The sequence below is a fragment of the Phodopus roborovskii genome, unplaced genomic scaffold (genome assembly GCF_943737965.1).
Source record: "Phodopus roborovskii unplaced genomic scaffold, PHOROB, whole genome shotgun sequence".
NCBI lineage: Eukaryota > Metazoa > Chordata > Mammalia > Rodentia > Cricetidae > Phodopus > Phodopus roborovskii.
In genome coordinates this window covers 1,028,947-1,053,483 of record NW_026126481.1, presented here as the reverse complement: position 1 = coordinate 1,053,483, position 24,537 = coordinate 1,028,947, and the positions used below count along the sequence as shown (strand labels likewise).

Below are 24,537 nucleotides of genomic sequence, written 5' to 3'. Positions count from 1 at the left end.
ATTTTCTGCCCTTGTGTGGGTCTAAGGTTCAAAAGAAAGCTGTTCAGCTAAGCCATCTCTGTTGAGAGTCAATAGGAGGTGGTGTGTGCACACAGGGGAGAGGCTTTAAAATGCTGTCAGGATGGAAAACACGATAGGTGGAGAGGTGCTGTTCTTTTACATAATACATATCTGAGTCAGGTAGAGCCAGTTCAAAGCTTTCCAACAAAGCCACATGGACAGTCAGGGCATCTATTAACAGAAAGAACCAGGGAATAGCTAGCTTCCAACCTCAGATAAGCAGGGATCACAGTTCTTAAGCCAACAATCATCTACAGAGTCTGCCACAGGATTTAGGGGCTGTATCAGAGGCTAACACATAACTAAGGAGGTACAGTGGATATCAAAATGGTTGGATTTTGAGACATTCCAGGCCCCATGTGGGACCAGATATGGTGGCACATGCCAGAGGCAAGGGTATTTCTCTAAGTTCAAGGCCAGCCTGGTCTACAAAAAAAATGTCCCAGGCCAGTGGAGGCTATAATAGTGAGACTCTGTCTGAAAAACACCAAGAACAAGAAAAACACCAAATACCAACCTCTGTTGGGTCAACAGAGCTCAATTCATTTTCCTCATATATACCCAAATGTAAAAACTCTTTAATTTCACCGTTAAAAGGAATAGGATCAATTGGGGTGGGATTCTTCTGGGAAATAGCCTACCCAACAAATCGGCATCAAGATTGCTAAGGTTATCTAATTATTTTTTCAGGCATTTTTAATGTAAAAGAATCATATTTTAGGCAAATGATTCTGTAGGTTACCTGCAACAAAAATATATAGGCAAAAAACCATCCATATGGATTGATTTAAGGAGGAACTGGCATTTATCACCATACAGGGAAAACCTCACTATTAGCATTTACTCAGAATTTGTAACAGCCTTGGACATTGCTCAGGCTTTTTGCTTTTGTTGTAAAGTATAAGCAACATTTAAAATGGTGAAGTAATTTAATGTACTCAATATGGATAGCAGCCATACACATTTAACTAATGACCTCAGAAAATTTCTTTGTGGCCTTGAAAATGAACTAAGGAAATGAGGGGGGCTTGTCCCAGTCAGCTCTGGCTTGACATGCCAGGGCTGTCCCTTAGTTCCACAAAAGCAGAGGTTAACTTGTAGATTTATATCCTGCAGTGATGCAGCCATCTCTATCCAGTGGGAAAGATAACCTGATACTAGTATATTGTCCTGCTGAACATTAATTAACCAACTTGTTATCTAACCAAACTATCTTATCCAAACAGCTATTAGTAAATTCCCTATACCACATCATCTGCAATTGCATGTTTTGCAGGTTCAGTAACAAAGAGCCAAAATGCTCTGAAAATACCAATGGAAAATTATGGAAATAAATCACTCATAAGTCTGAAGTAACTTCTACCATAATATGTTATCTATTGTGAATCACAGGAATGTCTGTACAGATACTGCAATCAGGGGTTGGAACCATATGTGGTTTCAGGTATCCATGTGGTACCTTGGAGCAAGGAAAGAGGTGACTGCCACAGGTGTACCATTTAAATTCTCTTCAAGTTCATGGGAACTTGTTACTGGTTCCCTCACTAAATAATTCATCAGATAGTATCACTTGACATGTGTTCATTTTATGATTTCCCAACAGTACATCTTTGTCTTTGCCTTTTTCAGGATCATGCCTCCCAAGACTTTGCAATGCTCACCCCCAATCAAAATAGCTTAGACATTATGAGTTAAGTGATAGTTCTTAAAAACTAAACCAAGCATTTGCTTATTTTTACCATTATGTGTATGGATGTTTTGTTTGCATGTATGTCTGTTCACTATGTGTATGAAGTACCTGTAGGAGCCAGAAAAGGGTTTGGGATCCCTTAGACCTGGAGTTACAGACAGTTATGAGCCATCATGTTGGAATAGAACCTTGGTCCTCTAGAGCAGCCAGTGCGCATAACAGTTGGACCATCTCTCTAGTCTTATATCTTGGAAGGCTGTGAAACTAATTCTACAAAAATCTTTTCAATTTTTATTTCCTACTGTTTCTCCTAATATGAACTGGTGTGGTTCTGTAACCTCCATATATCTAAAGGGCCATTCAAGTGCAACACTCTTGGTGGGAATGCCTGGTGATGTGTTTACTAGAGATATCTAGAATTTCAGATACATTGAAAAATAAACAGTGACAAGTGTTTTCCTTAAGATAACCAAGACTGCTGGGGGGAAATGGACTATAGTAAAAACATCAGCAATCATATTGGCAGTAGGGAGAAAGGGAAGTTTCAGGGTGCAGCGTGATAATTGGGGGCAAGAAGAAAAGAGCAGCCATGCAGCTTCCCCCAGTCCTTCCTGAAACGCAAGCCAATATCACACCAGCCAAAACCAAGTCTTACTTAGCTGTTTCTGATGCTTCCCTCAGTTCTTCATCCAGTCTGCACGAGCAAAAATTATCATTGGAGGAAACAAACACAAACAAACAAACAAACAAAAAAAAAAAAGCGAGCAGAGCGTGAGCATCTCCCACAAAGCAGAGCCAAACGTAAGTGGTGTGTATTCACTCCCCACCCGCAACTGTCTCCAGGTGCTCTGAGACACTCAGCTAAGCACAGTGCCATTCCTTCCTGTTGGGTACTCCTGCTTTTTACTTTGCAAATCCCTTCACAGAGATAATAGATGTGGCCAGGGAAGGAGAAGAAACATGCTGGCTGAATAAAGCTCAGACCATCCATATCAGAGTGGATGTTAAAGTTAGCTCACAGCCCCTGGGCCAAGTCAGGGGTGTATCTGGTTTAGTAGGTTTCAGTAGCAGATGGGGTTGACCTCAACAGCTTTACACACAGGACAAAGACTTTGAGAGAGATTCAAAGGACTTTCTTAGGCAGCATGTTGAGGTCACCCACAAATACAACACTGGAGTACACACAAAAGGGGTTCAGCATGAATACAGATCTTGAGATTTTTTACCTCACACTTCTCTTAAACGATTTTTCTTCATCATACCTTACAAGATAAGAAATGAATGCCATGAGGACAGTGAGGAACAGGAGGAAAATGACAGGTGAATGTTTTAAACCAGGGGTTCTCACCCTTCCTAATGCTGTGACCTTTTAATACAGTTCATGTTGTGTTGACTCCAACCACAAAAGTATTTTGCTGCTGCTTCATAGCTGCAATTTTGCTACTGATATGAATTGTAATGGAATTATCTGATATGCAATTTCCAATGGGGTGTTGACCCACAGGTTGAGAACCATGGCTTAAAACAGAACACAAGAGAAAAATTCTTACCCAGACAACACGAGTGGCTTTGGAGAGAAAACTTGCTTATGATAGGCACAATTAACAATGTACAATTCATAAGTGTGCAGTCTATCCTCGCTATTTGTAGATTCTGTACCTGCAAATTTGCCTGTTCACTAAGACATCCAAAGTCAACGTGCAGTGCTTTTGTTCACTTGTGGACATGACAAAGTGACAAAAACTCAAGTTGCCTCTGCGCACACAATCAGCAGAAGTTGAGCAGGATGAGGCCATGCCTTCCCGGCTCATATAGTTTCTTGGGTAAATTGTTTCCCTCTATTTTGTGCTTTTGGCTGGTGATCGTGCTATTTAAAATAGCAGTCAAGCATGTCACCTATTGTTTGTAGGAACGGAGACAGACAGTGTACCTCACAGAGAACGTGTGTGTGTGTGTGTGTGTGTGTGTGTGTGCATTCGTGTTCCAGAGTACTGTTTAGGTACAAGTTGTAGCTCTGGGGCCTTGAGTGTGTAAGAGTCTGTTTGGTTTTGCTTGTTAGTTTGAGAGAGGGTCTTGCTGTAGGCAAGGCTGGCCTCAGACTCTGGCTCCTTGTTGAGTGTTGTGATCACACACAGTTGCTACCACAGTGGGCTGAGCACAAGGACAGTGAGTCAACAGTATGTGCTGACTTATAAGTTTTCTTAAACAGACACACATGAACCAAGGTTATATACTGGTGGGGGATGAAGACATTGCAACGAGAGGCAGACAGGATTCCAGGCATGTATTTCCCACCAGGAATAATAGCTCAGTGTCACTGAATGTCTGCAATGACTTCACTGAACACAACTGCCCCTTGCTAATGAGAACCAACTGTAGTTAATGAATGTACGCTTCATTTCAGCCCATTTATTGCCAGGCTCCACCCAGCTGAATTCTGGTCTTGGGATTGCTTGGGATCAAATGCTTTGGATATTATTCAGTGACAGAAAACAGCTATGGCTGTGGCAATTTGAAAATTGCACAACATGAAAATGAAGCAATGAGTGCTAGTAAAAGAAATGGCAGAAAAGATGCCCTGAGATGTATTATAATGACAAGAGGAAACACAGATGGGGTAGAGTGAGGGGGACCCACAGGGCTAGGTTCTTCCCCCAGAAAAACGAATCTTTCTAAATGGGACTCTTCCTCTTGAAGCAACTTTCCAAAACGCAGCCCTTGAGAATAGATGGAAATTGCCAGGTCATGTCTAGCTTCTCAATTGACACGCCCCCCCCCCAAGCCAAGTATAGTAATTCTCCAAAGCAATGCAATTATAATCAGTAGCACTGTAGACCTCAAGCTCTGTGTTCACTGCTCTCATTCAATCCTCAGGCCCATCCATGCTCTGAGAATTACTCCCCCATTTTATGGACGTGAACACTAAACCTCTGGGGATTTGTGTAGACAGCCGAAGTCTTGAAGACATTGAGAAGTGGGAGAGGAGGGTCACATCACATCACCTCCAAAGCCCATTGTCTTTTCATTGCACTGACTCTACTAGCCCATGGGAGGCTTTGCTGTTTTTCTGGAAAATAGCCGGTGCTCACTCCCTTAAGAAGACAGAATGTCCTTGTTGTCTTTTGCAAAGGTATAGTAAGCAGTACAGGAGGTGATTGACAAGTGGTAAGAAGGAGCAATTCTGATTTTTGTCCTTGAACAGAAGCCAGAAATGTCGGTAGTTTTGTCCTGGCTGGAGGCTGGAAATAAGTATGTGTGGGGCCCATTGTCCTAGTCCGGTTTCTTATCTTTTTTCTTTCACATAGCAAGGAATACTGTTGTCTGGAAGCTATTTATGAGGCTGTAACAAAAGCTGTCACATGAATACCTGGTGGGTGGGACACCTGGGATGACCAGATCTCCCCCCCCCCTTGCCCCGTCCCATGCCTCAATCTAGAAAAGCCTTCTTAACCCCTAGATAGAGAGACACTAGATGGGATCCTTTCCTTGGGGCCCGTTCTTAATATACAGGCACTTTGCTGGCATCTCATCTATAAGCTCTCATATGAACCTATAATAAACTCCTTAAAACTCACCCTCCCCATTGTCTGAGAAATGTATTCTATTAGTCTGAGACAAAATACCCGGAAGCCAGTGGCCTGGGGTGACTCTTGCTGCCTGTTAATTTTCCAGGGTCCCAGGCACGGTCCCACCAGCTATAGTTCTCTGAGGCTTCCATTGCTCCCAAGAACCCCTGCTTACTCTATATCACCATTACTTGTATAAGGAGAGTGGGTTTGGGAGATGGGGTGTGGCTTATGGCATGCAGGCCAGAGCTGGAGGGAGCAATGGTCGTGGGAAAAGTGTACACTCCTGAGGACTGAGGCCCTGGTTAGGATCTCTAAATACTGCTTGGCTCAGATGAGCCAGCTGACTCCAGCAAGTCTATCAGTAAGTATGCTGTGTTCAGGCTGAGTTGGCTGACGGAGGGAAATCCAATGCATTTACTTGTGAGTTATTAGATAAAGATCCTACTAGAAAAGCATGTGGACATTTGGTGACAGGCTAACCTGGATTTGAACTCTAGTCCCGTTCCTGCTTGGTTCCTACTTCTACATCCATAAATAACTTCTTTACTTATCTCCCTGGCCTCTGTAAAATGGAGTTTAATATGAGAGTTGAGTGTGCTATACAAACACAGCTCTTTGTTGTTGTTGTTGTTGTAATGGAAACGTTAAACAAGAAGACCCTGGCTTCTATGTGTGTATTACTGAGATGCTTTGGATGCCCTCACTGGAAGGTCTGGTTTGCTATCTATTTTCTGGAGGGGGATACACAACACCTTTTTTTTTCTTAGAGCTCATGATCAAGATCCTTTCAAGTCTAATGAAACAAACAAAAACAGTTAATTAGCTGTACGAAGAGTCAGTAAAACAGGACACACAAAGAGTTTGTGGTTCTTTGCAATGATATATCAGATAGGAATGTTCTTCCTCTAACAGCTCTGTCTTCATATTCCAGCTCCAAACACTGGAGTTAACTTTTGTTGCTACTTTCAGGCATTATCTTGACACCCATAGTACATGTGTTTTTATCTACAGGCCTAGGCAAGGAAATTATTTCTTACCACCCAGCCACTCCTCAAAATAGGCTCTATATCTAATCTTCCATCCAAAGGCAATTCTGAGGACAAGGGAAGGGGACATTGAGGGAAATAGTCATTTATTTTTAATCTATTTTCTGGGTCATGTAGACAAATTATTTATGAAGGATAAAAAAATCCAAATTATGGGAAGACCTTAATGTAGAGAGTCACAGGTCTAAGTGTTGTAGTTAATATGTACACTGCCTCCATAGTGGAAACAAATTTCAAGGTAATTATCTTGGTTGGAAAAATATGATCAAAAGATGGTGCATGGAATAAAACTTTTTAAGAAGTCAGTAACTAATCATTACTTTGTGTGAAAGAGGATCTGAAAGAATAGTAATTTAAAGGCCCCAGTGAAAGCTTTATTTACTAGGTATATTTAACATTTCCTTTAAAAATCAGATGCTATGTCTCATTGCCCTAGAAGTGAGTGTTTCCCACCCCTCCTCCAGGGTGTGTCATTTCTCACCAATGCCCCAAGCCCTCACTTACCTGACGATGCTCTCTGGGATGTGGATGCAATCCATTGGGATTAGTCCACTGAGTTCAGATAAACTACTAACATACTTAATTTTACTGCTGAATTTTGAGCTGGAAGAGAAAAAAAAAAAAAAAAAACAGAGAAGACCCTCATATCATCAGTTGCTACACTTCCCTCATGAAGCCATTTTCTCTTCCTGTAAACCTTACTGTGGTTCTTTTCTACATTATTGGCAATAGGGCTCTCACACATGCTAATCATATACTCTGCCACTGACCTATACCCACATCCTGAAATCTTGCTATGCTCAAGCTTGACCCAGCATGCTTACTGAGCAGAAAGAGTAATATTGCCTCAGCCACTACCATGGATCAGACGCTGCTTCATTACCATTTTTTTAACATTCTTATTTTTTTGAGAAGTTCATACATGAGCACTGCATCTCCATCATGGCCTTCTCTCCCACTCCACCTCTAACTCTTCCCTCCCCACCCCAGAGTGAACATATCTTCTTTACTGTTGTTACATACTATAGATAATATGTAGCTGTATATAACAAAACTTTGTCAATTAAAAAGCAGTAATTCTACGATTTCTAATTGATAGATATAGGCGTATTTCTTATATACACAGCAGGTGCTAGACTTATCAAGTGTTTTGTGGAATAGGTCCTTTGTGCTAGGTGACACATGCTACTTGGCATACTTTTATTTATTTTTGTAGTGAAAACATTTAGAATCAACCTTCTTAGAAATTTGAAAATATAAAAGTTTTTATTAACACTAGTTATCATGTTGTATAAGGGCTTTCTTGAACTTTTTTTTTTATTTTCTATTGGAATTGGGTATTCTTTAAACATCTTACAACATTGGCCCCTTGAATTTACCAGTCTACATCCTACTTCTGTAAATTCCATGCTTTCCGGTTCTACATACATCTCTCCCTCACCATCCATGGAGGATTGGTTTCAGGGAACCAACACCCACCCCCAGATGCCCTGGATCCAATAGTGCAGTGTCAAGGCCATAGTTGTTTGACTTCATGTTTGGGGAGAAAAATAATCCGGGAAAAAAAAAAACCACTGGAAAAAGTGTATTTTCAGATATTTGTGCCTGTGAAATATTTTCTAATAATGGTTGGCAGAACCTGTACCTGCAGACCCTACAGATGCAGAGGGCAAACAACACTCTTAAACATGGTCCCTTTGCAAAATAAGAAATGTACAATGCCCGAAACATATCTGAATAGCAAACAGGATCCTTATTTCAAGTGTAAATCAATATTGGGACAGCAGCCTAGCTGTACTTTGCAGTCATGTTTATGTTTCTGGGAGAGTCAACCTTTTTCCACAAATGCAATCCTACCACTAGCAAATGTCCAGTCTTCTTGGGAGTCCCAAGACACAATTTATGACACAGTGAGCTGCATTTGAACAGTGTCTTGCAGGGAAAACAGAAGCATCTCTCTCCAGCATGGGTACTCTGCTACACCCCCACACATTTGGATCCTTTTGGATATTAGTTTTGAATAAATTTTTCCATACAATGTGTTTTCATCATGCTTTCTTCTTCTAGATCCTCCTCATCTACCTACCCAACTTCATGTTCTCTGTCTCTTTTTCAAGAGGAAAAAAAAAATTGGTTATGGTTTTCATTGCCTTTTGTGTTCAGAACACAGCTGGCCTAGGGTCGTGTCATGGCAAGAGCAGTGTTTCCCTCTCCCCTCCTTTCCATGGTGCGGTCTGTGTGTTCAGCTACCCCTGGATTCTTTGGTAGAAATAAGGAGCGCTCTCCCTCAGGTCCCTGCTCCATCTATGCAGCTACAGTGAAAGTATTGGGCTACAAAAACATTTCACATGAACTATCTGAGTTCCCTCTTGCCCTGCGGTCTAGAGATCTAAGGATTGGATACTTCTGGAGCTACCTTGGTTAGTTACCGACAGCCTCTTTGGGAATGCAGGCAGCACCAAGGAACAGGTGTGAGGTAGAGAAAGCCATCAGCCCTAACCACTGGTTTGAGTACAGGTCCCTCAGAAACTAGATGTACTTTGATTTGCTGTTCCTTGAAGCAGTTAGAGTTGTTCAGGTACAGCCAAAGAACAGGGTCCTGTTTATGGGGGTGCCCTTCTCCAGGCCACTAGCTCATAGTTCATAACACTTAAAAAAAAAAAAGTCAGTTCATTAAGTCCTCAGGCTGTAGTCAATGCAGAACCTCACTGTTCAATTGTTACACATCCGGAATGAGAATGCTAATAAATAGCACTCACTCTAAAAAATCTGCAAGGTACAGCAATGAAAAATCTGTTTTACATATGTACATACAATGCACACAGACAGACACACCTATGTTTAATTATTTTCTCTAGACTGTTGTAGTTTTCATGAAAAATTCGTTAGTAACTTTGAGCCTGGAAAATGTATTCTTCTTCTACCTTGATGGTTATGTGAGATTTTATTCTAATTTTTAAAAAAGGTTTCTAGAAAATAAATACTGTTTCACTCACTTAACTATTTTAAGTTTACTATATTACAAACCATGTTTTCTTTTCTTCATATCCCCAATCATAACAGTACTTAGCACCTAAGTCAAGTGTCAAGTAGTCACTGAATAAAAACAAGGAATCCTCACCATTGCCCCTAAAGCAATTCCCACAAACTGTTTCTCAGAATTTTCATTTAGTTTTGCTGACTGCACAGTTCTTGGCCAGAAGAAATGACACACTTAAGGCCTGAGCTTTTTGCCTTGCCTTGCCTAGACTTTATTGTCTCGTGTCACCCAAATGTTTCCCTTCTTGCAAAGTAACCTAACTCCACACAAGAATTGGCCAATTCTCCTTCTATGTGGCATGGGACTCTCCCCACTTCATACTCTACACAGGTTTCGCAGTGGAAATAATTTTTTTTAAAAATGGGAGTTTGCTATGGAACGAAATGGCCTGCACCTTCTCATCTTGCTGCTTTAGCCTCCTGAACACTGAGATTACAAGTGCGAGCCATCACCCTTTAAATGAGAACTCTGGATTCATAGTCCGAAGTGTCTTTCCAGGAAGGTAGGGGTCAATCAAGTTTTTCCAGATTCCCTTAGTTTACAGGGAAATTCACACACTCTGAAAATATGTCACCACAGTTATACCTTATAAAAGGCCGTGTCACCGCAAGGATCGTTCTGATGAACCAAGATGGGTGGACAATGATGAATGACTTCAAATTCTTGCGCAGCCTATTTTGAAAACGGAAACAGTTCTATATTATTTGAAACTTACTTTCCATTGGAAATGGAAAATAGACACCCAAATAAGAATACATGATGTTTTCCAGAGGGATTCTAGGAGCTTTTCAAGTTCTGATGTATAGAATGTTTGGTGTGGATTTAAAACTGTCTTTTGTTTTCTCTTTCTCACTCTCCCCCACTCTGTGTGTGTGTGTGTGTGTGTGTGTGTGTGTGTGTGTGTGTGTGTGTGTGTGTGTGTTTATTCTCATGGGTGTGTGTGTAAGTGTGTATGCACTCCTATCGAGAACACCTATTTCAAGTTCATTCTCCAGGAGCCATCCACTGAGACAGTCTCACTGAGATGCTTGGCTTGCTGATCAGACTCTGCTAGCTTCCAGTGAGCTCCAGTAATCTGCTTGTCTCTGCCTCTCCAGAGCTAGGCATATAGGCATGCACCATCACACCTATGGGAATTGAACTCAGGTCCTTGTGCTTGCCTGGCAAGCATTTCATACACTATCTCCTTAGCTTCCTGAAATAAGTTTCGAGACACAATTTAACACTTAAATTTCATTTTCCCATAGGCACAAATGTAAAAGAGAAGGATGATACTTTTGCAGTGTACAAATTTATAGTAATTGGCATATTTGTGCTTAAGGATGCTTTTCAATTTTGTTAGCCATTGAGACTATTAATTATTTGTTTTAATATTTTTGAGACAGGGACTTGTATAGTTCAGGCTGGCCTTAAACTCACTAATTAGCTAAGGATTACTTCTAACTTTTGATCCTCCTGCCTCTACCCCCTGAATACAGGGATTATAGGTGTATGCAGGAAATGAAATGTAGAGCCTCATGTGAGTTAGACGAGCATGCTTCCAGCTAAGCTACATTCTCTATCCCTTGATAATTTATTGGGTCTGACTAAGCCATACTTTGTTTTTATATATAAAGAAAATTTACCATTTTAATAATTTTTGGTTTTCAGGCACATTTTTTTCAGTATTAACAAAGCTAAACTTTATTACTGTTGGGTCATAAAACAGATTTTAGTTAAAGTAACAAGGCACTACTCTTCGTGGCATTATGAAAGAAGTCTCATCTAAGGGGACGTAATACATACTAGGAACCATAAATTAGTAATTTTATTATTTTGATTTTCATATATATGACAATGCAGTTTGTTCTAGTGGAGAGGTAGGCATTGTGAGGAAGGCGCACACAAAGGCAATGCTGGGCTACCAGACACCTTGAGCAGACACAGATGCTGGAATAAAAGCGCACAGTGGCTTCTTTGTATACCATCATTGCCCTGGTGCAGTGGTTCTCAACCTTCCTAAGCTGTGACACTTTAACTTAGCTCCTCATAATGTGGTGACCCCATAATTATTTTTTCCTACTTCATAACTGTAATTTTATAGAGGAGTAGCGTCTCAGTTCCTAAGACCATTGAAACTGTGTGTTCTGATGGTTGTAACCCATAGGAGGAGAACTACTGCCCTAATACATAAAACAGAAGCTAGGTCACATGACACCATGAAAGACTCATGGGTACCTCAGTTTGTCCATCTGAGTTGTACCAACCCAACTGCAGCCTAGAGTGAACCAGATCTGCCAGATTCAGGATAGCAGTTTATAAAATCTAGGGAGGATTTGCTTTACTTAGCTTTAGGTGTCATGTAGCACCTTTTCATTAATATTTTTACAACTTGCTGCCTCATGTATGTATGCATGCTATCTCTATGATATGTATTGTATAGACTAAAAGAATATTAGATATGAGAGTTAGTGAGGAGTCAAGATAGTGATTAAATGGTGGCACACATATACCGTCTGTCAATCATCTGGTAGCATTTCTTCATCCAGCCTAGCCCTGGCATCTTCCGTCTGGGGGTTGCACCATTCAAGTACACGATCATATAGTCCTCAGCTACCATCAGTTCTAAGGTACTTATTACATATCTGATCACAGGAAGGAAGAGAGAAAGTTTCAGTTCCCACATGAAAGCTTTCATTCTGTTTACATCAAAATTAAGTGACATTCAAATTATAGGGTAATAACACTGAAGAATAGTGGCACATGTTATCTTTTTTTTTTTTTTTTTTTTTTTTTTTTTGCCTTGAGAACAATGTGTCAGTATTGCCCTGTTATTTGTAAATGTGCAGTCACCCTAGAAAAATATGTGGGTTTAAAAGGTGACTAAAAAAAATGTCCACAGTGTTATCAAATACTAAGGGCAACTCAGATTAAAAGAGGGCAAAAGTCAGTGAGGCCATTTAGAAAAGTTTTAACCATAAGCCAAACACAGCTCATTTTCTTTTCCCATTCTACAGAGTTCCCCAGGACAAGGCTCCTTGACAGAAATACTACTGGCTTCTTATCGAAGGCTTAAGATCAACTATGCCATATACCCAAGCAGTTAGTTAAAGACCCTTTATCAGCCATCACATGCCCACAGATGTCAACTCAGTCACTACTCACAGGAAAAGGTTTTCCATGACATAGTGGTAATCCGCCCGGCTGCTATCTGGCAGAAAGCAGGCAGCAAACACAATGATGGCATTCAGACCATCCCCATAGTACCCTGGGGACAAGTAAAAAGATATGTGTAACTGAATGAAGCAGACAAGGTCATACTGCTCCTATAAGGAGAAATCTGATGTCTTATCCTCTGTGTGTGCGCATATAAATGAGATATATCATGAAATGAGTAACCATACTGAGGAATTATATATGTATGTATATATTTTTTTGTGTATATATATTTGTATATATGTATATATATCTTTTAGTGGTTAACATGTTTATATAGTCTTGTATATATAATATGAGGCAACACTTTGACTCATAAGTTTCTAGCTTTTTTGTAAATCAGTATTTTTAAGTTAATCTATACAAAATTTCATTCTGGTAGCTGAGAAAGAGGTTCTATTAGACCTACACTGATCCTTTTAGTTAACTGTGACAATTTAGTCAGTGAATTGCAATTCCATCCCAGACCCATACACTCTAATAACCAGGGCTTAGTAGAGAGACATGCAAAATACCTTTATTTTGATTTCCAGGCCTAGTCATTTGACTGTAGTGATCCTGGATTCTCTGGATATAACAGGAAGTGCAGGAACACATGGTAACTCTGGACAGGCCCAGAATAACAGCACAGAATCCTCAGCCTTACCTCTTAGAGAAAGCAGTGTGCTAAGAAAAGGGCCACCCTAAATTCTTTTGAACCTTATGAAGATGCGTGCATTTGGGAAAACTTGAGAATCATTTCCGGATGAGACAGGTAGGAGGGAGAAGTGCTATTTGCAGGTGGAGCTGAGAAAAATAGGATCTGTGAAATGCAAGCCAAGGCTCTGAAAGTCAGGGAGTACAAAGATACATCTCGGACGTCACTCCCATCTTTGGAAATAACTGACATAATTTTAGCATTGCCCTAGCTTTTCCCCACAAGCATTCTGTTTTCTCAGACCTCAGTTCAGAAACTGATGGTAGGTGCTGCTCAACTACCCAAGGGTAAGTGTGTGGAATAAAATATGTCTCTGACACTTAAAGAGAAAGATGGTGCTCTGGATTGCCACTGGGGAAGTGCTGGGGATTGAACTCGGGACCTCACATGTGCTAAACTCATACTCTAGCACTAAGGGACCCTCAGCCTTGATTAGTTTTAAGTATGTCCATTTGAGCCTAGAGTCTTAAGCATGCTACCAACTGTTCCACCACTGAGCTGCCTCTCCAGTCCTTAATCATTTTTTAGGCAAGGGCTTGCTAAACTTCTAAGCTCACCTTGAACTCACTTTGCAACTTAGGTGGGCCCTTAAACTTGCAATCCTCATGTCTCAGCTTCCAGAGTAGCATGCCACTAGACCTTACTTATATTTGTTTTTCTTATTTATGAATTTATATATTTAGTGTTTGAGTATGTGATGAATGTAAACACATCCCCTGGTACACCTATGGAGGTCAGAGGACAACGGGAGGGAGTCAGCTCTCTCCTTCCACCATAGGGGTTCTAGGCATATAACATGTCACCAGGCAGCCATCTCACCAGCCCATTAAATGTCTACACCCTTGTAGTTTACATAGTAGAGAGGTCCTTGGAGTTTTGAGCAGGACCAGAGTGCTCCTAACCCTTACCCTGTCCTCTCAGAACTCAGTGTTTTTTTTTTTTGTTTTTTTTTTTTTTTTTTTTTTCAGAGCTGTGACTATGACTCTGGCAGTGAGTGACATAGCAGGAAAATGTTGGCAGTAGAATTGGATGGCTCCCTCTGGAGGAACAGTTTAATAAGATGTCCCCTCCAAAGACACCAATTATGAGTCTATCATCAACAAAGCAAAGAGAAAGGAACTAAATACATCCAGTTGGGGGCGTTTATGACTAATTGGGGAGTTAGGCAGGGTGTTTATGCCACATATCTTATAAAATGCAATGCTGTTAACATTGCATCTGGTGCAGTATATTCACGAGCCAGCATCCCCCCAGCGTCCCTCTGGACTTCCTGCTTCAGTCCCATTATCCCCACTATGCAGTCGTTTACAGGCTTCCTTTTAGAATGTTAACACGAATGCAATCTCAAGACAGACATTTTATGTGAGAAATCCATGGTTCTGAGGACTCACAAGTAAATGGAAGTGAGCCAACGTGAAGACATGCGATTCAGACAGCACAGGACAACATAAATGTCTGACACAAGAGTCAATGCCACAGTCCTGTGGACAAAGCAGTGTGAACACATCTTTGTAAATGTGATTGTTGGCTGTGGTGACAGAACCATCTAGATCAGGGTTATTCCTTTATGGGCTCTGCTTCTGGAGGAGCGGAATTCCTAAGAAATGTTAGCGTGTTCAGAATGCAGTGGCTTAGGTACACACAGGGACCACTAGCTAAGTGAGGGATTAGCTTTGTTGAAAAGATGCTGACATTTACTATTGAAAGTGGCTCCCAGCACTTTGGGTAGAGGAGCTGCAAGAAGAGATGGGGCAAAATGAAAGGAAAGAAAATAAGAGGACAGGGGGTGATGTGAGAAAGGCACTAGAAGAAAAGGATTTCCACATGGAAGTTGTCCCCCAGATTGTGAACTGATACCTCTGTAGTGAGGCTTTGCATACACTTTGAAAAACAGCTCACTGGTAAGTGAGCAGCTAGGTCCTATCTCAAAAACAAAACAAAAACCAAAACCAAATTTACTGGGCAAGGGCAGTAACTAGAGTGAGAAACTTCGCTTTTTAGTCCTCTGAACAGATGCTGTTTGGGGACCAGCTATAACCCCTCAATTTCTACTCCAAATCATGCCACTTTCCAGGTAAAGTTGTTAACAGCATAATTCCTATGAAATTTGATTTGTCTGTCTATACTGGGGATTGCAGCTAAGTGCCAGTGCAGGCTATGGTGGCACTCTACTGTTGAGCACATCAACAGTCTTATTTTGACATTTCATTTTGAGTCAGGGTCTCAATAAGGTTGCCCAGGTAGGCCTGGAATAGCTCTATAGCCTAGGAAAGCCCTAAATTTAGAAACCCCCTGTATCAGACTCCCAAGTAGCTGGAATCACAATGCTGTATTGGAGTTTGGTTGTTTAAATATTTACTTTGTCAGACTCTGTTCTCATTGAGTAAGAACTGGACAAAGGATGCATGTCCTGTGTGTGTGTGTGTGTGAGCAATCCCACCATGGAGCTTCCTGAGGCTCTTCAGAGCAGTGACGGCAGACCTTACCTGAGGTGACACAAGAGGCATGAAAGAGATGTGACACAAATTTGCTGACCAGTAAATGGAATGGAGAGAGAAGGAAAGATGTCACAGGTGCAACAGAACACGCGCGCGCACGCACGCAGGCACACACACACACCAGCCAGCAACTCTTCTGCTCATTCTTTCCAGGCTCTTTTGTCCAGCAACACTGCAGAGAGGGTTACCTGAGTCTCCTAGAGTGAAATAAGAGAAGTAGAAAGAGAACAAGAGAGGAAACTCCTTGTTAGCATCCTTCAGTATGATGGCTCTTGGTTATTCAGTGAGCTTTTTCTTAGCTCTAAGTGTAAAAAAAAAACTTATCAGTCCTGGCTTCCACCCATCCTGGTTTTTTTGTTTTTAATAGAATATAGGTCATGGGACCATAGGATGTGAACACTGACAGCAACTCTGCCTCTTTCAGCTGATAGAGTAACTGAGGTCAGAGCAGGTTAGGGGATGTGCCAAGGTCAGAGATCCTGAACTCAGCTGCACAGGGTGCCCATGACGAGGCCACCAAATCTGAAGAGAGGATTACAAACACAGCACCTGGGCAGTATGTGACTGTGGACCAATTTCTTCAAGCTTTTGGTTGCTCCCACCTTGCAGTTTCTTGCACTGAACATTGCCCTACCAGAAGTTTCTCTGGGACTGATAGGAAACCTGTCCAGAGCAATGTGGAGCACAGAAGCAAAACTTGTTCAGTGTGCTGTCTGTTTTGATACGCTCACCAAAAGACAGTAGTAGGCAGCTAAGACAGTTGGTCATCAGAGTTTCCCACATGGAAGACTAAGCTTTGTCAAATTCAGAAGTAACATCGGAGCGACTTTTACCTAGAGCACAAAGCTGTCCAGCATGTAGGAGGAGCCGGCTTCTCGGTAGTGGGCGGAGGATACAGCCAGAGGCCTATTCATGCAGCTGCGTGGCTGAAGGAGACTGAGGCAGAGCCAGGAAAAGGAGAGGTGGCCTTCTCTTCAAAACAAACTGACAGTCACTCAGACAAAAACCAAATGCACACCACATAATGTGTGGAGAGGAGCAAGTGCCAAGAGGGGGAGGTGACAGGGATGGAGCTCAGCAAACCAGTTCCTCTGAGATCACACATGGACTTTAAAGAGCCCATGGCAGGCAGGGACAGACCTTCCCACCAATTTACTTCTGGTGACCACTTGGCTTGGTTTCAGTGACTTGGACATCAGTCACCCAACCCATTTGATTTGACTGAACTTGAAAAAACAAAGAGGCTAATCTACTAAGGTATCAAGAGATAGTTTGGCCTTTACAGTGACTGAAGAACTGTGGGCCTGTTGTCCCATGACCTGGGACTCTAAGACCAAGGGCTAAGGGCAAATGTGTGCAGACATCATTACCATGCAACTTTGATTTACACTGACAGACTTTTCTGTATTCCCCGTGCACTTTAGAGAATGCACAGGTCATTGTGAGGTAGGTTTGCTTTTTACTATCCCAAAGCAAACAAACCAAAAATACCAGAGAGGCACCATGAAGCAAGAATGACTTCTATGAACATTGGAGGAGGGCTCAGGTTCTGCTTGTTGTCCCAACAAGGGGCTGACTTTACAGTCCTCTCTCAATCTCCACAAGCTTTGCTCAGCTTCCTTCCAAAGGGCAAAGGAGGAGATTGCTCTCACAGGGTCACTCTGCCATTCCAGATTACACAGCAAGGCAGGAAAATAAGAAGGTCATGGTAAAGGGATCCCAAGGGTGTTCTTTTCCTTTGACAAGTTTCCTTGGGTGGCCTTGGTGTTAATGGGAGGTAGTAATGCATAAAAAGAAAGATGGGAAATCTATTGGGGGAGGGATAGTTGACTAAGACATTTGTGTGCATATTAGAAAGCAAACGCAATTGATTTGATTCAGTATTAAGAAGGGCTAAGGATACCGCTCAGTGGTAGAGCCTTTGCATAGCATATGCAAGCCTCTGACTTCAACCCCCAGCACTGAGAAACAAACTCCCAATGAACTGCCAAAACTTATTTCCTAGTTCTCATGAAGTCAGAGGCACTGATAGCAGTGGCTGCCTTGCGAGCTTGTGCCTTGGTGGAGAGATGCCTCAAGACTGCAGGAAAGGGATGCATGCAGCAGACATCAAACAGCCAATGATGTTTTCTGAAGTCAACAACATTCAATGCAATGCCTGTGTTCCTCTAACTTTTTTTCTGAGTCTCCAATTTAATTAAAGTGCCTGGAGGCCCCAGGTAAATACTTTTCCTTCTCCTGGGTCCCTTGCTAGAATAGAGGTTTTGACTGCAGTTAACGTTTGTCTGTCCCAAATTTAATGTGGTTCATAGGAGAATATATTTTTGATAGGATAAATAACTACTGGGCTGAGTCTAAAAAGATGTGCTGGAGCCTCTGAAGGGGACTGGAAGTCCCTCCAGGGTTGAGGTCTTACCTCCATGAGAAATGACTCTCCTGTAGGGTTCAATGACCTTCATGTCAATCCGTTGTTCCTGCTCTCCAATCACCACTGTCCTCCATAGCCGGTTGTCTTCTCGCTCCTCTTCAGCTGTATACTCTGGAATGGACTCTGACTCTTGACCAGAGCTCTTGTTGGCCGTGGGATCTTCTGGAAGGGAGTCACAGAGCAGGACTGAAGCAGCAAGACTTCCACAGGAAAAGCAGGTTAGAGACTGGATTGGAAGCCACCACTAGGAGCTCCTTAGAGGTGAACAGCAGCATGACCATACAACACCTACCTTATAGATAGACGGAAGAACAAAATCCTTTCCTAAGGTCATGCTGAAGTAGGAACAGTTGAGGTTAGAGTTCTATTATCTACTCATCTTTGGTCATGCAGATTAAACACTATGGCTCTTTCTGGTAGGGTGATATCAGGCCCAGTTACCTTCCTGAGGCCATCTCCCCTGGTTGCTTGGAGTATATAAGTGCCTATACTTGATGACACTGGTGCTTAGACCTTTGCTGTAAGACTTTTAGAACAGGGATGAAGCCCCTTGTCCTGTTGTGAAGCTAGGGCATATGCTTGTACAGAAAGCTGCTAATACTTCCCATACATTGTTCTGAAATATGCTACAGTAAAGATTACACAGTGAATGGGAAATAAACAACTTTGTAGACTAGAAAGTTCCTGACAGCTTTTCAACTTTTGGGTTTACAGAGCAGCAATAACAAAAACCCCACTGCGTAGTCTTTGGTCAAAGTTTATTCTTATGCATTCAAAATAACAATCATGGTGTTCACTAAAAGGCTAAGCTGCAACTGTTAACCATTTTTATTAGAAGTTCAGATCAAGTTTAACAAAGGGCATTCTTCACAGCTTTAGTACTCCAAAGGGAAAGATTATTTATTACCTTCCCTATAACTCTGAAGCATGGCTGATCTTATTTTTTACAATATGGGAAAAGATCATTTAAATGATATCGATCTTTTGCCTCAATCTCTCCTGTGTGAATTTGCTTTGATATCTTTACATAGGAGTATTACATAATTTGAACCCATATGGCTGAGGGGCAATGCCACCCCTGGGCAGAAGGTCCTGGACTTTATAAGAGAGGATACTGAACAAGTTAGTAGGCAGCTCTCCACCATGGTCTCCCCTTTATTTCCCCAAACCTTTGGGTTTTTCCCCCTGAGTTCCTGCTTTGGCTTCCTACAATGAACTGCAAGCTGTAAAGTGAAATTAACCCTTTTCTCCCCAAGTTGTTTTTTTGGCCATGGTCTTTATCACCATAAGAGAAAGCAAACAAAGATAGTAAGAAAGGTCCCTTCTAAAAAACATGAATGTACAAACACACATCCACAGAGGCATATACACACATGCACAGTCACACACACTCCCTCATACAAAGAGAGGCATGCACACAGAAACACACACATATGTACACATGCGTGAACACGCACTTTTCCTACTGTTTCTTGATCAAAGGTACATGATTATTGGTATAAAAGTTCAGGATCAGATTGTTTTTGAGGCATTAGTCCTAATGTTGTGGTTCCATCTACTTCTCTTCTCATTGACATAAACTGGAATAAGTTAAAATCCCCTTGTTAGACAGATGATGGTTGGGCAGTTAAGAGTACATAGTGCTCTTACAGAGAAAGCCCAAATTCAGTGTTTAGGACCCTTGTCACCAAGCTCACAAGCACCTGCCACTCCAGCTCCAGGGAACCTGCCTGCCTTTTTTGGACTTCATTGGCACCTCTGCACACATGTGTACACCTAGTCACATGTACACACAGCAAGAGAGACAGATGATTTAAAAGATGATAAAGTAAATCTTCAAAACAACTGCAGTGTGTAAGAATACAAAGAAAAAAATATCTTCACAGAAACACAAGCTCAACCTGTCAACACGTCATCACTTGCACGCTGAGTGAAAAATGCTGGCACATCCGTCATTGGGGTCAGTGTTAGAAAAGCTGCAAGGTAGGGGTCACTAAACATTACTTGGGGACCTTGGCAATCCAAAAGCATAGACCCATTGCCTCTATACCATTATCAGAAGCACACAGGTCAATTCTTTACCATCTTTCCATGCCAGTGATAAAGAGCTTTATCATGCCTGCTGAGCTCTGAATTATGAGAAAAATTATGTTATGGTTGGTTGGAAAAATAGAATTGGGTCATCATTTCCTTCTCAGTCTTTGAGTATTTTGTTTCTATGGTTAGTATCATGAAGGAACAAAAGCAAAATCAAGATCACCCTTCGTATGAACAACTAACCCCCCAAGCCCTTCACTATTTGTGTAATTCTGATTTTGTTGGCATAAAAATCAATTCTTAATTATATTTTCAAACTGTTTGGACACAGCTATCAATGAAAACTGATTGAAAGAGGACAAGTTTTGCCTTTTGATTGGGAGATTAAATTGTTTTTCCATAAGCAAATTGGCAATGGTAGGCAAATTTCCTGGACAAGTATTTGGTCATCAGCTTCTACATAAAAGAGAATTGGTAAGAAAATCCTTGAGGCTGTAAAGGACGGGTTCTCAAGTCAACAGTGTGACCCTATGGAAGCATACATGTTGTGGTGGTTTGAATGTATTTGTCCCATAAGCTCATAGGGAATAGCACCTTAGGTATGGTTTTGTTGTGGTAGATATGGCATTGGAGGAAGTGTGTCACTGTGGGGGCAGGCTTTGAAGGCTCATATATGCTCAAGCTATGCCCAGTGACCCAGATCACTTCCTATTGCTTACAGGTCAAGATGTAGGTATCTCAGTCCTTTTCCAGCACCATGTCTGTCTGCATGCAACCATGTTTCACCATGATGATAATGGACTAAGCCTCAAACTATAAGCCACCACAGTGAACATTTTTCCTTTATAAGAGTTGCTGTGGTCATGGCGTCTCTTCACAGCAATAGAAAAGCTAACGAAAACACACATGAATGTGAGTTTTTATACTTGGTTTCCTATATGCAGTTTTAACTTAGTAAAAGGTCCCCTCCCTTTTTACTCATCAGCCTATCAGATAGCGAAGCAGCAGGAGCAGGAAGTCAACACAATGCTTGATTTGAATATCACAGACAGTCACAACTATATAACTTTAGGCAATTCTGTAACCTCCCCAATGTCTCTGTGTTCTCATCTATAGTGGGGGCAACAGTCTGTTTTAAAGAGTAGACATGAGGCTTACAATAATTATCCCTATATTCTATATAATACAATAAACACTATAAAAATGTCCAGTCAATAAAATAAATTATGACCAGTTTTGAAAAACTATACTTGAAAGTATTTGACAGTCAGGATAGGTAGTTCACCTGTGATCTCATCACTTGACCAAAACAAACACTCCCCTGTAGGATGAATATATTGCCTTCAACTTGCTCACCTGAAAGACTCCCAGGACACGAAGCTTTTAAGCACATATTTCATATGCTAGGTCTAAAATGTATTTATATCCCAGCCTCCCTATGCAGTGGTTATCCATGTGCACTGTACAGAATATAGCTGTCAGCCGAACTCTGTGTTTTTGAAGGTTAATGGTTCAGCTTGCTTATTTATTTATTTGTTTTATAATAGTGCGGGAACACACACCTTTCATTTAAAATCAAAGGGAATTTTAGATTTCAGTGTACATTAAAATCACACTTTCTGATTAACACCTAGAAAAACTGAGGTCATTAAACTGCCTCTTTCTACATGACTGTATCAACTAAATAAAAAGAACCGTGTCAGCAAGTGTCGGCTTTAATTACCAGTGTGCTCAGCCACCACCACTTTGCTTGACAGATTTACTATTTATAAATAAAAGACTCAGATGTGGTGTGACAAAGCTCTCCACAGAGACAACAGAGCAAGTGGAGGGAGGGAGCAGCCACAGTTGTCTTCAGTGCAGTTCCAAGTCAGTGTATTAGCAAGGAAAGAGCTGGGGCGAGGGGGGGGCAACTGGAATAGATGGGGTGGGGGAGGGGTGGAGGGAGTAGCTGGGGATGACTCTGATGTGGCAGAAAAAATATATATACTAATTCAAGATGTTCCTTTCCTTTATGTTTGTGTTTTTTTAATGGTCAGGTCAGATATCCAGATTACTATACCCAGTTCCCAATATTTGGGGGGGAAATTGAATCTGTATTGAATGAACACAGAAGCTTTTCATTTTCATTATTCCCTAAAATACACATTTCAATCACATTAGATAACTATGATTAATCTAGAAATGGTTTAAAGTATATGGAGGAGGTATGTGATTTCCATGCAAGTGCATATACATATAAGGGAATTGAACATCCTTAGATATTGATGTCTGTTTGGAATCTTGGAACCTATCCACTACAGACCCCATATACGAAGAACCCTACAGAAACCTATGAGTGGGACAAAAATGCAATATAACTCCATGTAAGCACAATAAACTGGAGTAGTCCTGTACCTGCTTCTATTGTTACTACTACTTTTATTAGTATTAATAACTTGAGGGAACAAAAGCTTAAACTCTGTAAGTCTACAATGGTTATAGATGTTGTCCCTGTGGCTCAATGATGTTGGGATGAATTAATCAGCTAATTTGATGAATATTCCAACCATATTCTCCCATGAATGGGGTTTCCTGTGTCTAAAAACTTGAATATCCCTTAATTGCAGTGTTTCTTTTTAAGACTAGGAGAATTCTTTCAACAAGGGGCAGTAGTTACAGCTGAAAGTCTTTCACTTCGACTTTCACCTATAATTTCAGAGAAACTACCTGGCTTTAAGGGGACCAGAAATGGCAACACTGCTTGATGAAGCCAAGGCTCAGTGTTTGTCTGCACTTCTGCATAAGCCAAACGTCACCAAGCAGGAGACTAGCACTCTATTGTGGCTGTTGGTCCTGAATCTGTCTTTCCTTCCATCCCTTCTTCCTTCTTTCTGTATTGAAGATTCATCATCAAATACCACAAAGTCTTTGCTCCAAGGAAGCAGGCATTCTAGTGAGGGAAATCCAGTAAGCATCTCAATCATCTTAGCAAGCAAATCATTAAAAAGTATAGTTTCAACAAGGGAAATACAGACAACAAAGGATGGAGTGTGAGGAGCTCGGGGTGCACAGGTGGGGGACCCCTGTGACAGCTGTGACAGCACAGGTCAGGGAAGGCCTATTGAGGAGGTGGCACCTGTGATGAGATGTAACTGGCCATGTAAAGTTGTGAAGGAGAGAGCATTTTAGACAGCAAGAGCTTATACAAACAAATTGGTTTCTGATTTCTCCTCTTCAAATTTTGCATTCCAGATTCAAGTCTGTTTCTTTGTCCACACAGCCTGTTTACCTATAACAGTGCAGGCCATAGGGTAGGGATTTCACAAATGGGTAATAGTTGCCAACAAGTGGCCTCTGGGAACTGGACATACTCCATCATTGTCTAAACTACCAAGCATGGACACCCCTGAGTGAGGTTCTAATAGAAACTTCTAGAGTCACAGGAAGTAGCTAGCCACTTGTACAAAAGTGAAAGATTTATTAGACAGTCATTTACATGGCCTCGTTATCTCAGCAACTTACCATGGCCTGTGTACTCAAAGGAATCTGCTTCATCGGGGGTATCGAGTTCATCCACGTTGATGTCAATCTCATCTGGACTGTCTAGGTTATCATCAGAGAGAATCGATCCTTCACTTTGGTCCAGAGAAAGGTTGATATTTGGGGCCGTGAGCTTGATTCTCTGAGGGTGACTGCCATTGAGATCCAGGGAATTGGGAGGTTCTAAAGAAGAAAAAAAAATAGCAAAGTTAGATCACACACATGGCTCTCTTGAGTGCAACTGGGCCTCAAGGGAAAAAATCCTAATCAGGGATTTGGACCTTGTTACCAATTTGTCCTGTATGTCTGTCCCTCCTTGTTTTGTTTTCTAAGAGAGGTTCTCACTAGGTAGCCCAGGCTGGCTTTTAGCTTTCAACCTCACCCTCCAGTGCTGGAATACAGGTATGAACCATTGGATGCTTTTATTTTTTTTTAAGTTTATATGTACTCATGTGTATGTTACATGTATGCAAGTACCAGAAGATGGCATCAGACCTCCCTGGAGCTGGAGTTTCAGGTGGGTATCAGCCACCTGACATAGATACTAGGACTTGAACTCTGGTTCTCTGGATAAGCAGGGATCACTTTAACTGCTAAGCCATCTCTCTAGCTCCCTCCTCCTAGACCCTCTTCTATAAAGCATCCCTTAGTATTGGCTTCCATTCAGTACATCGTCCATATGAAAACAGGACTTGGGAGACACTGCTACATGGGTAGAAACTTTTGTTTGCTTCTCTGTTTAGGTTTCAGACGTC

General features: G+C 41.5%; 1 protein-coding gene across 1 annotated transcript in view; it reads right to left on the bottom strand.

Annotated features, from left to right (window-relative positions):
• Positions 1-24,537, bottom strand: part of Prune2 (prune homolog 2 with BCH domain) — a 209,146-nt gene that overhangs the window by 6,307 nt on the left and 178,302 nt on the right. Inside the window, exons 11-18 of the mRNA XM_051194076.1 lie at positions 23,765-23,965; positions 18,212-18,385; positions 12,550-12,652; positions 11,898-12,029; positions 9,991-10,077; positions 6,870-6,968; positions 2,977-3,012; positions 2,406-2,444 (exon numbers count right to left, since the gene is read on the bottom strand). Coding sequence (XP_051050033.1) covers positions 2,406-2,444; positions 2,977-3,012; positions 6,870-6,968; positions 9,991-10,077; positions 11,898-12,029; positions 12,550-12,652; positions 18,212-18,385; positions 23,765-23,965 — 871 coding nt within the window. The remainder of the gene's footprint in view (positions 1-2,405; positions 2,445-2,976; positions 3,013-6,869; positions 6,969-9,990; positions 10,078-11,897; positions 12,030-12,549; positions 12,653-18,211; positions 18,386-23,764; positions 23,966-24,537) is intronic.